This window comes from Fusarium fujikuroi, chromosome FFUJ_chr02 (genome assembly GCF_900079805.1).
Source record: "Fusarium fujikuroi IMI 58289 draft genome, chromosome FFUJ_chr02".
In the NCBI taxonomy this organism is placed as follows: Eukaryota; Fungi; Ascomycota; class Sordariomycetes; order Hypocreales; family Nectriaceae; genus Fusarium; species Fusarium fujikuroi.
The window spans coordinates 112,563-128,365 of record NC_036623.1 but is presented as its reverse complement, the minus strand read 5'-3'; the positions used below and the strand labels follow the sequence as shown (position 1 = coordinate 128,365).

General features: G+C 50.3%; 5 protein-coding genes; all 5 read right to left on the bottom strand.

Annotated features, from left to right (window-relative positions):
• Window positions 1–132: 132 nt before the first annotated feature.
• On the bottom strand, window positions 133–1,617 carry FFUJ_05289 (related to delta-12 fatty acid desaturase; the record flags this gene model as incomplete). XM_023571324.1 has 2 exons in its annotated part: window positions 133–545; window positions 597–1,617. The coding sequence occupies 2 exons, from the start codon at window positions 1,615–1,617 to the stop codon at window positions 133–135; spliced, it is 1,434 nt and encodes a 477-aa protein (XP_023425648.1).
• A 3,569-nt stretch (window positions 1,618–5,186) lies between these two features.
• On the bottom strand, window positions 5,187–6,960 carry FFUJ_05290 (uncharacterized protein; the record flags this gene model as incomplete). XM_023571323.1 has 3 exons in its annotated part: window positions 5,187–5,463; window positions 5,515–6,560; window positions 6,607–6,960. 3 exons carry the CDS (start codon window positions 6,958–6,960, stop codon window positions 5,187–5,189), a joined length of 1,677 nt encoding a protein of 558 aa, XP_023425647.1.
• Window positions 6,961–7,737: 777 nt separating this feature from the next.
• On the bottom strand, window positions 7,738–10,326 carry FFUJ_05291 (uncharacterized protein; the record flags this gene model as incomplete). XM_023571322.1 has 3 exons in its annotated part: window positions 7,738–9,415; window positions 9,494–9,717; window positions 9,778–10,326. The coding sequence occupies 3 exons, from the start codon at window positions 10,324–10,326 to the stop codon at window positions 7,738–7,740; spliced, it is 2,451 nt and encodes an 816-aa protein (XP_023425646.1).
• Window positions 10,327–11,333: 1,007 nt separating this feature from the next.
• On the bottom strand, window positions 11,334–12,443 carry FFUJ_05292 (uncharacterized protein; the record flags this gene model as incomplete). The annotated part of the gene is made up of 1 exon (XM_023571321.1): window positions 11,334–12,443. One exon carries the CDS (start codon window positions 12,441–12,443, stop codon window positions 11,334–11,336), a length of 1,110 nt encoding a protein of 369 aa, XP_023425645.1.
• A 1,094-nt stretch (window positions 12,444–13,537) lies between these two features.
• On the bottom strand, window positions 13,538–15,717 carry FFUJ_05293 (related to Rab6 GTPase activating protein, GAPCenA; the record flags this gene model as incomplete). XM_023571320.1 has 2 exons in its annotated part: window positions 13,538–14,041; window positions 14,095–15,717. 2 exons carry the CDS (start codon window positions 15,715–15,717, stop codon window positions 13,538–13,540), a joined length of 2,127 nt encoding a protein of 708 aa, XP_023425644.1.
• Window positions 15,718–15,803: the final 86 nt, after the last annotated feature.

Here is a 15,803-nt window from a genome sequence, read left to right as displayed (position 1 = left end):
TCAGCCAATGCCATAGCGAGAACTCTCGTGAACGAGCATGCCCAGCTCTCTAAACCAGAAACCAACTTGGAACAATCAACGCTGACAGAAACAATTTTAGATTCCATAACCGATCCGACGCCATAATGCTACTTAAGCAACGGGCTTGATGACAGCGGGGGGAGTGCCCACGTTGTTGCGGTTGCGGAAGAACAGAACACCCTTACCAGCACCCTCGGCACCAGCACTGGGCTCAACCCACTGGCACATACGGGCGCTTCGGTACATGGCACGGATGAAGCCACGAGGACCATCCTGGACATCGGCGCGGTAGTGCTTGCCCATGATGGGCTTGATGGCCTCGGTGGCCTCGTCCGCGTTGTAGAAGGGGATGCTGCTGACATAGTGGTGGAGGACGTGAGTCTCGATGATGCCGTGGAGAAGGTGGCGGCCGATGAAGCCCATCTCACGATCAATGGTAGCAGCAGCACCACGGACGAAGTTCCACTCGTCGTTGGTGTAGTGGGGAAGGGTAGGGTCGGTGTGCTGGAGGAAGGTGATAGCAACTAAAAAGGTCAGTACAAATCGCAATTGCGGGATGGAGAATAAAAGCTTACCGAGCCAGTGGTTAACCCAGAGGTAGGGAACGAAGTACCAGATGGCCATGTTGTAGAAACCGAACTTCTGGACGAGGAAGTACAGAGCAGTGGCCATCAGACCGATACCAATATCGCTCAGGACGATGAGCTTAGCGTCGCTGTTCTCGTACAGAGGGCTGCGGGGGTCGAAGTGGTTGACACCACCGCCGAGGCCGTTATGCTTGCCCTTGCCGCGACCCTCGCGCTGGCGCTCGTGGTAGTTGTGTCCGGTGACGTTGGTGATGAGGTAGTTGGGCCAGCCGACAAGCTGCTGGAGGACGAGCATAAGAAGAGTGAAAGCGGGGGTCTCCTCAGTAAGATGGGCGAGCTCATGAGCCATCTTTCCGAGACGAGTAGCCTGCTGCTCGCGGGTTCGGGGAACGAAGACCATGTCACGCTCCATGTTGCCGGTGGCCTTGTGGTGCTTTCGGTGGGAGATTTGCCAGCTGAAGTAGGGGACAAGGAGGGAAGAGTGAAGAACCCAGCCAGTAATGTCGTTGATGAGACGAGAATCGGAGAAAGCACCGTGACCACACTCATGGGCAATGACCCAGAGACCGGTACCGAAGAGACCCTGAAGAACGGTGTATACGGCCCACAGACCAGCGCGGGCGGGGGTGGAGGGGATGTATTCGGGGGTCACGAAGTTGTACCAGATGCTGAAAGTGGTGGTCAGGAGGACAATGTCGCGGAGGATATATCCGTATCCCTTGAGGGCGGAGCGCTTGAAGCAGTGCTTGGGGATGGCATTGTAGATGTCCTTGATGGTAAAGTCGGGGACCTCGAACTGGTTGCCGTAGGTGTCGAGCATAACACCATACTCGGACTTGGGCTTGGCGATATCGACCTCGGACATGGACGAGAGCGATGTGGAAGAGGCCGAGTGGCGGGGAGAGTCTGAGGGAGAGACGGCGGCAGACTCAGAATCCGTCACAGTGGTTGATGTGACGGTGCGCCTAAGCGCAGGGTTCTGCTTGGGCAGAGCCGAAGTGGACGCCATGGTGAAGAAGAGACGTGGGGTTCACGGCCGACGATAGACAAAAGAGTCAAGAAGTCGAAGATGCCGAAGAAGAACTGTCGAAGGAAAAAGAGAAAGGGAGGTGAAAAGGAAAAAAGAGGTTTGAGACGGCCAAGGGGGGCTGAAGTTTTAAAGTGTGTCCCTTTCTACTGTAAAGGTAAAGGTACCTTTACTTTTAATGCGTGGATGCTTGCTCGGCAAGCGTTTTGTTGGGGCGTGGAGCCTGGGAAAAGGGCAGGTACCTGCTGTACTCACTGTACTGTACCTTTTAGCTGCTGCGGGCGGGACAACGGACAAGCAACCCAAAACCTCTCGCCTCTCAGCGCAGCGGCAACACAAAGCAGAAAATGCGGCGAAAGCGGGCAATACAGTACATACATACGAGGTGGAACGATAATGGAAATGAAACTGACAGGTCCATTCACTCCCTTTTGCTGCGCAGTCCGATACAGTTTACCGCTTTCCCTGTCTTTGGCAAAAAGATCGACAATCTCAGAGGGAGGACAAGTAACATGCGGACACAGAGAAAGTTTACCCTGAATTACTTTATTTAATTACACCAAACTTAATGTTTTCCCAGTAACTCAAATCGCTAACTGCAGTTTTTATCTACATCTAAATTTTTATATTCACACAAGCTTCCGCTACGATACAATTGCTCCTTGTAATCGCCGCTTCGAGGGAAGCATCTTGACCTCGACTCTTGAGTCGCGACCAAAAAAATCCCTACCCCAGAAAAATACGCTAGAAAACAACGGGTCGTGCTTCTAACCCACCCCTGAAATGTGGCAATAGCTCCCGACGAGACAGTGACGGGGTGGCCGTCTGATGTGTGTCTTATGTCTCGGTCGTACAGCAGCTGAACAATTCGTGAGCCTGTGGTATCTCGTCTTTCACCTGCAAGCTGATGAGGCTTGCAGAAGGGCTTGGTATTTTCTACGGAGGGGGCTGGCTGAGCCCGCGATTAGTATTGTCACTATTACAATTAAGCTTCTGGAGGACTGCTATCGGATAAATTGCCGTTCCCAATACAGCCCGCTGTTCTCTTTTGCTTCTGCTGTCGTTGATTCTACTCGCCGATATCTATCCGTAAAAGATACAGTAAGCTGCCGAGACCCGGCCCCGCTCCCCAACTTCGGCCGGCGGAGCTGTGGGCTTGAATAACCGCAGTGGCATGACTCTGGACAACAAAAGCTATCGCCTCCAAAAAAAAGTGTTTGGGTTTTTGCCATCGATGGATATGCAAGATGCTAGCTACAGTGCTTAATACCTGCCTATCATTGCCTCAGTCTTTTCAGCCTCTTACAGTAGTCTAGATCTTCACACCGCCTGAAGAATGGATCTGCCTCCGCTAACGGGACATGTCCGACTGTTACACGAAGGGTGGCTTAGATCTAGGTATCTGATACACAGAGCCCGTCATCCATTTGAGTGTTGGCAGTGTCTTATCACACATTTGACCCTTCATTGGGCGACTGACGGTGTTCAAATAAAGCGTGTGACCTAGACGAGCCTCACGATTCATCATGTCCTTTCACACACTCGAATTGTTCGCCCCTCTCGAATCGGCTGCAAGCTTATGCGGGTCAAAGTGGCTCCAAGCTGGCTTAGGGCTGGAGATCATCGACATGTGAATCAATCCCCTTTGGGTGAACGGGGGGAACCGGGAGGGGACAACGTCGACGTCGACCACGTTCGAGGGGGGGGGGCACGCTTAGCGGCCCAGGCCAAGAGACAAGGTCCCCGATCGTGGCTGTCTCTGATTTTGTTGACGATGTGAATTGGATACGAGTCGATTGGTTACAAAAGGCGGGAGGGAAAGCTCAGACAGCGGGCAAGGGAGATAAATCTGGTCAAGCCCGACCCCGGTTGCTGGTGGAGCTTTGATAGCAGTGATAGAGAGGTCTGGCAAGATAAAATCGCCTCTTAAAGGTACAGTATCGAGATCGCTGCAATCATGGTTGGCGGCCTCTTGATACGAATAACGAATTATCGCATAGATGGCTCAAGAGTTATGACTATCGACATGTGAAAATGTCGTTGTTGGAGGACCAACCGAGGTGAGAGGTCAGCTCGTGCTAAGATAACCTTAGTTGTACGGAACGGCTATCCGCCCATTGGGGATCGAGGTACAGAGTACTTGTGAATCTCTATTGGGGTCGGAAAATTGTGTCTGGTCAGGTTTCTGTACAGCTTCATTTGCATGTCGTAGGCCAAGATGTCATGTCTTGTGCACAAACCTGGGGAATATTGAAACGCGGCACAGCAAGAGAGTGCATTACCGGGAGTCGACCGGCTAACCTGATGTTGGCTTGACATGTTAAGCAGTGGCCAGGCCATTCAGGGGTCACTGGAATTCAAGCTTTTTTCTCGCCGTGAAACTCTACTGAATTGTCCGGAGCATTTGTGTGTTTTCCTTTTGGTGGAGAAAACGGATGTTCTGATCCATTCTGGTAAGGAGCAGAAGTAGGAACCATGTCAATTGGTAGATTCTGGGAATGCTCGAATTTTTTTCTCGTCTTCCGTTCTGTTGGGAATTTTGTTGAGTTCCATGGGCGGGACCCCTGGTCTTGGCATCACAGGTCCAGGGTTCAGAAGGTGGGGCCAAGTGGGGGGGCTCCCGATACAGCACAGCACGACTGGATGGCAGTGGCGTAAACAGGGGAGAGCAAATAGCCAGTTGATTGCTTGTTTGACGTGCTTGATCATGTTTGGGAGGATGTCAAGATGGCAAGAGGAAGCATTGACGTTTGACCAATTTCCTTTTCCCGACAAGACCGAACCTTATGGTGCAGCGTAGTAACGATTCAAAGAAGAATGGAACAATTTTAGGTGTTGGCCCCTTGTCCCCAGGGTCCAAAAGCCCCACGTGTCGCTCGCTTGTTTCCCGTTTTTGCGGCGGCTCTGTCAACCCCGCCTTGATACTCAGCGCCCAAGCAACAACATACTGACTGAGCAAACATCACGTTCAATGGCTGCTATGATCATTCTGCATGTTATGTCTCAAGGCGAGGCCGATTTTACAATACAAACTATTTGAACAAATTCACTCTCAAGTGAGAGAAGTAGCATCACCACTCTCCTTCCAACATGTACAGAATAACTGTCTGGCCGTCATCAACATACTCTCCGAGAGCATCTTCCGGAGTCAGATCATGATGGTTCGATATCACGAATTTAGTTCGGTTCCTGTTTTCGTTTCAATCACCGGGATCATCAATTCTTTGCCATCTGAATTTGTTGAATAGCTTCCCTGCTGTTCGTTATCACCTGAGGTAGTAGGGGAGACGAAAACCTCTGACCTCTATCCTAAGTGACGAAATGTTCAGGCAGCTCTGGCCTAAGCTCAAGGTGTCTTTGCCAAGTTTATTTCGCATCCTCCTCCCAAGTCTCCCGATGTATTGTACAAAGTCTTCCCTGCCAAGTCCAAAGTCAGAGTCCAAGAAGTCACCCATTGGTCGTTGTTGTTCTCCCAAAATCATCAGGCCTAGAGACGGCGATTACTCTCATTTTGCCACTTCCAAAGTATTAATTGCTTCTGAATCTCTCGGTCAAGACCTGCGTCGAGGCTCTAACTCCTCGATTTTCTCGAGAAGTGTGCGGTTTTGCGTTCTGATCAATTGGTTCTGGCGTCGAGTCGACATCTCGTCGAACTCGACAGTATCCTCCCGGAACCCTCGCGGTGGGCAACGGCGGCGGGGTTCACCATCGCCGTCCCAGCGGTCTGGGTATTGCAAGTCCCTGCGCAAATTGCTGCTGGGCCTTTTCTGTCGTTCTTGAGTCGAAGGTGAAGATGGTCTTCCTGGAGTTCGTGGCACCGGAGGCCTTCTGTTAAGCTGTTAGTATGCGGCATTTGCCTCATTCCAAGTATATCCATACCTTAGTGGTGAGTGTCTGTTCGAGGACTCATCTCGTGAAGGAACATCCGAGGGGCTTCCTCTATCCAAGCGCGGCCGCTTTTGCTGGATGTTGGGTCGGTTGCTGTCATCATAGATGGGCGTAATCCGAGAAGCAGTTTCAGTTCTTGGCAACTCACTCGAGTCTGACAACGGCCGTTTGTTGCCATTTGTCGTTGGTGAGGGAACAGTACGAGGCATAGGGTGTTGTGACATCGAGGAAGCTGAAACCGAATGTCCTCGTGGGCCATTTCGCATAGCAGCTGGTTCTGCAAGTATGGCGTGCCCAGTGTGATGTCCGGAACTTGGTTCTCGACGAGTTTGCCTCGCGCTATTGAGATGCTGTGAAAGTGCATCATCTAGAACAGGTCGAAGCTCACTGACCATCGACAGCACAGCCTCGCTCTCCAATGCCTGGGTATGGCTCCGCTGATTTTCAGTAAATCCATCCTGAACACTTTTGACAGCGTTTTCATACTCGGTTAACGAGCTGTTGTTAGAAAGAAGCCTTGGTCGGACAGAGCTTTCCTGCTCTGCTCTTCTGGTTTGCAACATGCTCGTGATCGACTTGTCGACGTGCTCTGATACCATCCATGACACTCTGTTCTCAATCATGGCCCAAAGGCCGTTCTCAAAATACCCGCGGTGCACTTGACAAAAACGTGTGACAAATACTGTATTCCACTTATCGACCAGAGTATCCAGCTCTGGCTGGGAGGGAGAAATTGGCGGCAGATTCCCCTCTCGGAGAAGAGTCCTTCGGGCGTAACACCATTGTTCAATGGACTCTTTCACTTGTTTCCAACCCTTGAATTTCGAGACTAATTCTCGCGATAACTTGTCGTTTAAGACTTTTGTCCAAAACGGTTCCTGGTCGTGGTGGCTTGCTGGAGGCAAGGAAAGATACTCATCCTTCATGGATAAGCATGTCTCTAATACCTTGCATTTCTCAGATATGTTAAACCCTTTGGGTGGATCTTGAGGTGTTTGAGGCGTTGTAGAGTTGGACTGGTTACTGCTATTTCCATTCTACACAAGGTCAGCGAGTGTAGTTTTCTTGGACAATGATACAAACATTGTTCGGGCGCGATCTGACCTCTGCCTGAGGAAAGTCATTACTCGAGAACACCGGTAGGTGTGGTTGCGAATGCCCTCGGTTTGGTCGAGGACCTGTTGATAAAGAGGAGGGTGTGAAAGGGTTTCGGGTTCTGGCTGCAGCGCCCGCCTTGCTTGAAGAGGCTTCCGATCCTGTTCCTAAGGGCGTCATGTTTGCTCCGGTACATGTGGCTTTGTTGCCCACGTTTGTCTCATTTGATGCACTGCTCGAGGGCATCTTTTTGACAGGTGATTCGCTCAAGTCGATTATGTTGCTCCTTGCGGGATCTTTTCCTTTGGGGCTTCTATGTGTTGAATGACGCCGTGAGTTCATTGTTGCAGGCGGCGAAGCTGTGTTACAAAAAGAAGTGATATTCGTGAGGTGAGCAGGTAAGGTTGGTAGCTTTTGTGAGGGCGAGATGGCTAGCAGTGCCGAATATCTGCAGAAAATGGCCCACTGACTGCACAGCCAAACATTCATTGCTCGCCCAGCCACAACAACAGCTCAGAGATGTATTTGTGGAAATTTAGTCAATTTATGTATGCCATCATCTCTTTTTCTCCTCTCCTAGGTACGTAAAGGCTCGGCTCACGTTTGCAAAGAAGCATTAGTCTGTAAAATATTGCTTGCAGCAACTCTTGATATCTAGAACTCTTGTAATATTACGGTAAAGCGCAACGTATCTGTACCAATAGCGACTTCTGATCTTCTCGGCATCGTATGCTTTCCATCGCATCTATATGAGCAAGTGGTTCTTCCCAAACATTTATACTGCAAGGTTCAAAGCTACCAGTCAATCCTCTTGTGCTCCTCTACCTTGAGGCTGCCGCTACCGCTGACTTCCAGAAAATAGTTCCAAGCATTGTGATCAAACCCTTGAAAAGTTTGCATCAAACTTAATAGCAACAAAGTCAAGGCGAAATGCAACTGAGATCAAAACTCAGAGGCCATATTTAACATCTAAGTTAGGTAGTGAAGTCGGAATGATGTTGTGACGGGTGAAGAAGAGGTGCAATCAAGACTAAACCCCAAAGATACAGTATCACGTCCCAGTTGGATCGTGAGTTCTGATTAATGCTTTTGCGTATGACTTCTGGTCACTTATTGCCTCTATCCTTGTCGTCGGCGCATTTCCCGAAGAGCTGTGTAGAGCATAGCTTCGCGAGCACTAGGCGTCATGGCCTGGAACTCAGCAGTCTCCTCCCGAAACCTTTCTTCTAGGATAGGATGTCTAGAGACACTTTTCTCAAAGACAAAATCTTTGCTAGCCCCTCGTGTCCCGAGTTCAGGTGACGCTCCGATCATACCTCCAGGCGAGGGAGCAGTAGCAGTAGCAGTACCGGTAGTGGGATCCCTGAGTTCAAGAGAAACCCTGCTCTGGGCCCTGCTTCTGTCTTTTCCTCCTCTCTTCTTCTTATTCACCCGTACTGCAGGGCTTGAGGAGTTTGTAGGTGGTTGGGTCGTCGCGGAAGATGCGCGCCCGATGCTTGAGCTGAAAATTTCCTCGAGAGACGGAAGCTCGGAGGAACAAGTTGTGGATGCCGGACTGTAGCTGGCTTCACTGAACTTTTGTCTCTTTCTGCCCGTAGGTGTCGGAGTGCCTACAGCAGCGAGCCTCTGCTCCATCGACTTGCTTCGGATAGCAAGAGCAGGCTCTGCTGAATCTGGTGCTTTTCGTTTTCGGGAGGCCACTTCATGTTCTTCTTTGTCCACAGAACGAAGGACAGCGGCCGCTACTTCTGTTTCAACTTTGGCCACTACGATCGTGTCCCAGTATCTCTGCTCGTAGCTACGGAGTTGTCTCATTACCCGCGGTGTGACGATCGGGGTGCGAGGCTCAATGGAATCGATGACTGAACCTCTGTACTGGCGACCAGGTTCGTCAGGATCTTCGTAGGTGTCGTCCTCACTCTCGTCTGCATAGAACTCCTCAAAGTCATCGAAGTCGTCGACGTCTTCATCTCCATCTTCATCCTCTTCAGAGTTGTGTTCAAGTCTCGCCTCGAGTTCGTCCCCATCATGGTTGTCTTCCTGGGCTTCTTGAACTTTGTGATCAATGTCATGATCAGCCTCTTCAGAATTCTTATGAGAATTCTCAGACTCATCGTTTGCCTCATCATGATCATATTTGATACCAGCCCCAGGACGATCTTCTTTCTTGTCGACCACATGCTCGAGCTGATCCCGCAGTCGCTCCTCTAGACCTGGTAGAAGGTCCAGTGCCATGGACATAACCGCCTCAGTGTCTCTGATCGCTGTGGAGTTCTTTCCTGCAGCTTTTATTCGATTCTTGAGGTATCTCACATAAATCTGGTACGACTCCGGAGAGCTGTTGGCCTTCAAAAGGGGTGGCCGAGTCAGGGAATCCAATGCCTGCACCCGTTCCTGTAACTTATCCTCGACCCAGCTGAGGATTTTTGACTCCGCGAATTTCATCAATTCATCCTTGATAGTGGGCCAAATAACACCTTCAAAGTCCAGTTCTTTTACTAATGGCTCGTTCTGGGGAGCGCTCCCCTGGCTGACCCGAGAGTTGTGAGGTGTAGCAGCGGAAGAATTGGTTGAACACTCCTCAGCGCCTTTTCTCCATCCAGCTGCCTCCAAGAGCTTTTTGTTCTCAGAACAAAATTTTGTAGCATATACGTTATTCCATTGATCAATGAGTGTATCGATCTCGGAATCCGATGCCCCAGTTCCATCCTTAACAAGTTGGGATTTGCGTGGTTCGCACCATTTTTCGACGCACCCTTTGACGACTTTCCACTCGTCTCGAAGCATTTCCTTGTCTCTGATTTTGTGTGGAAACTGTACTTTTGAACCAACAGTCTCCTAGAACTGTTGGCTCTCTCCATCGGAATGAAGATACAAGTCTTTGTGCTCCAGGCAAGCCCTCAAAAGTGCCTCCTGTCCAGCCTTCTGATAGCGACCTAAATCTATCACGGTCTTTGATGTCTGTTTTTCATTAGATGATTGTCCTTGCCTTTCATTGGTGGCCATTCGCTCAGAAGCACCAGGGGGGCGCATAGCTATAGGGCGATAACCAGCCGGTTGCAGGTCACCTCGTCTACCTTGGGACTGACTCAGATCATACTATCACGAGCTGTTAGTACATTCTCGGAGGAACTTTTTTTTATCTATGTCAGAACTTACGATGTTACTGCCGCCATTGCTTTTGTTCAGCAGGGAGAGCTGGCTGTTTGGAAGGGGACCTCGCGGAGCTGAACTTGAAGACTGTCCTTCTGTTTCTGCAAGAGATTCCATGGTTTGAGGTACATGGTTTTCAGCTTTGCTTGCCACTTTTGCCGGCACATATTTGAAAGCTTTTGGTGTTTCATAGCTCATACCGTATCCGCGTCTCAGGGATGGCTCCCGGAACTGGCCTGGGGGATCCTTGGTTAATCGGTTATCGTGGTGGCCAGTTCCCGCGTCTTTAATGTCGAAGCTGGGGTCTCGAACACAGCGTTTAAGTGACTCAAACGAAGGCTTCATGACTGCGGCTTTGGAATGTGTGTTCTTTAACTTTTCGACTCGAGTCTCGGAAGTACAGGCAGGTGAAGGGTGATCATCCATCCAGGAATTTGAGTCTTGGCTCACATGGTGGGAGTTTTGAGAAAGAGATGCATTGGTATTTGAGAAGCGAAGAGTCTCAAAGCTCGTAGAATCCTCGCGGGAAGATTTCTTCTTCTGAGAGGAACTCATGATGGGAAAGGAGTCACGGAAGGGCAGTGAGTGGAAGATGCCAAGGCAAGTGCAAGAAGGAAGATGAAAGCAAAATATGAGTTGTAATGGAGAAGTGAGAGTAAAAGTTGGAAATCTCGTCTGGCGATGGAAGGGAGTTAAGAAGAGAGAATTGAAATATTTGTGGCAGTGGGGAGTGGAAGAGGTTGTGGGTATCAGAGGTCGCGGTGCGAGGCAACTGGCGGCGTAGGGCATGCAGCCTGCAGCCAAAGAGCCTAGATGATACGGGCCTGATTCAGAGCAATGATCCAGTGAATGCAAGATAATTTAGGCGTTTTCAGTCATATTATTATATGAAATAGCATACCATGAGCATGTGTGAAAGTCTTGACAACGAACGCCCACCTTGAGTACCAAGACTTGAGGATTCTTAAGGAACTCGTGTGAGTATTGAGGATCCTAACTTCTGTCATTTTCTTGTTCATACAGATGCTTTCATTACTTCTTTAAGGTCTAGAGAACGTAAGCTGCGGTTTGCACTTTATACTCTTCCCATAATTAAACATATTATCTGCACGGTCGAGGCTTAGAGTGAGCATGATATTGGTATGGACGTCAAGCTACAAGGCCAATACAATACTAGAAGAGATAAGATCTCTATAAGATCGACTTAGTAGTTGACCAGCTTATCTTTGGCGTGTGTGAAATGCAAAAGGGCTGTATCTGACGTGCTTCCCTTATAGTTCATCTTCAACATCAATTCAGTAATTAGGTGTCTGCAATGAGGAACTCTCTTTTCATCTATGTCAAATTCTACAACTAGCCGATGATCATGCCTCACTTGTTTTCCATTTATCCCCCGTCAAAATTAGCCCACAACTACTCCATACAATGGCATCCCCTTGGCCAAGTCGAAGAACCATCGAAGGCTCAACCATATGACACCGGAGACAACCTCTTCCATATTTTCTTTTAATTCAACGCTTCGTAACAGCATCACAAACAAGACAACGCCAAACTCACAACAATCACCAAGGTACCAGCGTGCCCTCCGAATCGATAACCTGCTGCAGTCGCTGCGGCATGAAGTCAACCCACATATTGACTCTCTCCATGTCGAACCCTGCCCACACATCCTTGACCATCTTCTGGAGTGTCTCGTCCTCCCAGTCCTTGGGGGCATCCAGATTCCACTGCTTGCGACTGGGCCAAAGGCTGTCGAGCGGGTTGAGGTCGGGGCTATCGCCGCAGTTGTAGTAGTATCGTAGGCCGTGCTCATCCTTCCATTGCTGAACCAGATTAACCTTGCTAGCAGCGCCGTGGGCGAAAGCCTCGCAGTCTTCTTCGAGAATGAAGCTCTGGGCGCCAGTGGCTGTGAGCCATGGCTTGACCGTCTTCTCGAGGATGTGGTCCTTGTACTCTTGCATGGTCATGACGCCAGTGCAGTTCGGGCTGGTGGAATCTTCGTAAAAGACAGCTTCACTCTTGAACCCGTAACCTACAGCAACCCAAGCGTGGGCCTTTCGCAAGTCGCGTGGCCACTCAGCCTCGGGAGTGGTTGCGCATGTCTCGCAGAAACGTTCACCAGGTCGGGGAATAAGACGCATCTTTCCATCAAGGCCAAACCCAAAGTGGAGTTCAATACTGAAGCGGATAGCTCTCCAATCCTGTGGATGGGGGTACGCTTCAAGCATGCGTCTGGCGTATTCGACCCTCTTCTCGCGAGCCTTCTTGTGCACCCAGATCCTCGGACATCCCAGGCATCGTCGGTAGCCCAGCGTTCCCATTGTTCTGTGCAGAGTCCTGGGATTCACATCAACCTCGACACCAGCTTCCTTGGCCAGTCCATGCCAGTTCAAGTTAACATTGATGTAGGCGTCATTCCAGAGAATCTTCTCCATCTTCTGCTGGTCTTCCTCAGAGATCTTGAGGGGTCTTCCACGCGTTTCCTCCCATTCGGGATCATTGCGCTTAGACGCGGGGACGCTCAACGCGGCATAACCTTGAGATCGCGACAGATCAAAGTGCCGGAAGATGGCTGACTTGTTGACGGGCAGGCCCTGAGACTCGAGGTACGAGATGGTGCCTCGAACCATGGCCTTCTTTGGCGTGTCGCCATGCTTATATCCGGACGGCATACTGAGGGTCGCGTTGCCCGTTCGCTATAGAGGGGTTCTTGCGGTGTAAGTGGGTGGAGAGAATGATTGGGACGGTGGTGTTTGGATGTTTTTGTCTGCTCTCATTCTTCGCGCGGGAAGTGGTGAGGGGTCAAAAGTTGGCGGTGATCACGTGGCTTGGCTTGTTTCACCAACCACGTAAGTTCTGCTTTCATCGTCAATGGCGTTCGATGAAGCAAGTACATTAAAATCAGGGGTTGGTACGGAGTAATACGTGTAGATACACGTGTCGATTCATTTCATGTACGGTTTGCATGCACAAAGACGTTGTTGGAACCAATCTTTTTTTCATCTTGTCTCATGATGTGCGTAAAGGTGGCTTATTTTGAACCAAAGCTCAAGTCAACGGTAACAACGCTTCGTAATAAAACACACAGTCAAGATCATAAAGAGTTTACAATTTGATTAAACAGATGATTTGATAATGGTTTCACCTCTTTATTCCCACGCTCGACCGAATGATCAGTTTATGTGCATGGTAAATTGTTTTACTGCACAAGGCTGAGAGGCCTGTCAAAAGGTTTACCCTGTACCAAACAGATCTAACAATCCTAGACTCAACAAGTCAAAGACAAACATGCCAAAGTGGGCGTGATATGACTGAGTGACTTGTTGTCAAATCACTTCTGTTTTATTCGGTCTTGCCATCACGCGTGTTTCTTGAACGAAATGATTGTTAATTCATGGCCAATTATTATGGTTACAACGGATTCACAACACATCACGAACATTTCTATGCTCCTTCCTATGGTGCTTAGCGTCTCCAATATCAAGGGCAAGATGCATAAAGACAGTACGAATGATCATCAAATATGTTTGATTCAAAATCTCGTCATCCAACCGTGGATGACGGTAAATTACGAAGATAAAACCGCTCTATAGTCTCACGAGACCTTTCATAAGCATGCCTTCTACGTCCAACCAAAATACCCGCCACATTCCATGTAGTAAACGCCGTGAAATGGAGCAGATATGTTCCGCCATCTATCCCAAATGTACAGCTTGATTCTCAAGCCCCAGGAGCCTTTTCCAAACGGGTGGCCCGATCAAACGCCTTAAGCTTTTCCTGCCTCACGGACTGACATCATAAATTTGTCCTCGGCACCCACCTCTCCGGCGACTCTGGCCGAAGAGACCTTGGCGTTTCTTCCATCAAGAATGGTCTTGACCTCGTCGGCGGTCTTAGCGCCGAGAAGCGTCATCTCCCTGCTGAGAAGAAGTGCAACAGCAGCTCGAATTAGGAGTGCATCTCCTTCAAAGACGTATACGTCCCAGAGACGGGCTGCTTCATCTATCGCCAAGTGTTGTGTGAAAATGGCTGTCAAAATTCCTGAAAAAGATCGTTCTAGTTCGGCAGTAGGGATCTTCTTGGTGAGGTGCGCGTGAAGAGGGGCAGACTTGAGAGAAAGTGTCTGCATGATGAGGTTGAATGCGGACGCTTGTGCACCCGGATCTCCAGTGTAAAAAGATAGAGGTAGTGGGCGATTGAGGACGTTGGCGAGTGCGACGAATGCAGACGCGGCATCGGGCAAGTTGAGGAGCAGCAACGCAGCGATTGTCTGACGGAATTGGTTAGCAACTCAGGTGGCACAAGGTGGCTGTTTGGACTTACGTTACAACCACGGACATAGCCAATGTCACTCCTATACATGGCATATGCACTCAACACATCAACAAGGCTTTGGTGCAGTGGTCCCTCGACGTCAAAAATCCGTAAATCCTCCCATGTCTTCTGTGCAGCGTCCCTTCGGATTTCCTGGAACCATCGTGCCCTCCTAGCATCCTCCGCATCGCCCTTATCGTCCTTAACTCTGGCTTCAATCTCTTGAGCCCTAGCAAGTGCTGCTTTGAAGGATGTTTCTGACAGTCCTAGTTCATTACCGATTGCTCGACCCCAGATCTGGGCGCGGCTTCGGGGTGCGATTCCCTTCCACCATAGTTCCCTTGTCCTACGCTCGCGAATAGCATCGCTCCAACGTGGGATCACGTCCCTCTCCCAAATTTGCATCAGGTTGTCAGCTGTGCTGTCCCGTCCTTCGATCTTGGCCTTGCGTGAGGCTTCGCGTCGCTCCTCAGCCTTGGCACTTGCTGCCATCATCTTTTGATATTCCTTCAGATGTCGGCGTTCCTCGGCGGGATCCTTGGGTGGTAGCCATGAGGGTCGAGTCCGGCTGAGAACAGCCTCCTTCTCCTTCGAAACGGGAAGAGGGTCGATCATAATATTCGTCTTCCGAAGAGGCGGCAGTTCGGGAGTTGATTTGACACGCTGCTTCTTGTCAAATGTGTCGACAGATCGTCGAGTAGCGTTCCAGGTGTTAGGGCGCTGATTCGCGGGGCGTTTGGCTTGTTGTTCCTCCATTTCGTTGGCGTGCTCCTCGAGCTTCTCCGTCAACGTCTTGGCCTCGGCATTCAATTCCGCTAACGCAGCGTTCCAACTGTGTGCCCGTTGCTTGGCAGGGCTGCGAGGGTTGTCATCGGTTTTCCAAGTTGGCGATCGAAGAGAGCCTTGTGCTTGCGCGACTGCGGGCGTTCCATTACCGACACTTCGCACTCGTTCTTTGGATCGATTGGGGGATGGAGAAACAGAGGATGGCCGGCTGGGCGTACGCTCTTGCATGGGCCGGGGAGAGAGTGGCACATTGTCCAGAAACATGCCATCGGGGATATCATCGCCATCGTCTTCATCACATTCTCGCTCAAGGTCGGTAAAAGACTTGCGATCGCGGCCGGCCTGCCAGCTGCCTCGACGGGGTTTTTGGGGGAAACTTGGGTCTCTCGGATCCCTCGGGTTGAGCGAATAGGCAGGGCTTGGGCTTCGCCGTCGAGGAAATGGAAGAGAAGCCGAGGATGGGCTTGTCAGTGTCTTTGGTCGTGTAGCAGAAAGAGGCTCGGTCAACGCGCTCAAATTGGTGCTTCTGGGGTTGGAGGTGTAAACGTTGGTCTCCAGAGTAGGGAATGGCGGTCGGGCTTTGGAGGCAGTTTTGCCTGCTGCGAGGGTTCGGCTCGAGGGGGCTTTGGCTAGAGTGGGACGAACATCGACCTTCGATGGGCTCTTGAGGGTCACGGTGTCGTCGTCGAGTCCAATTTCTTCAAAATGGCCAACGTCGGCCAACACGCTGCCATCGTCACTGTCGAAAGATTGGAAAGAGGAAGTCTTGGAGCTCTTTGAAGTCGTCATCCCTGGTGGAGAGTCGGGGCTGGGGAGAACACTGCCGATATCAAGAGTACGGATCATTGTCGCATCTCCAGGTGGACGGTAAATGGCTGGACGAGAGGACACTGTCGACCCGCCCGGAGGATCACGAGCAAGTAGGTCTCTGT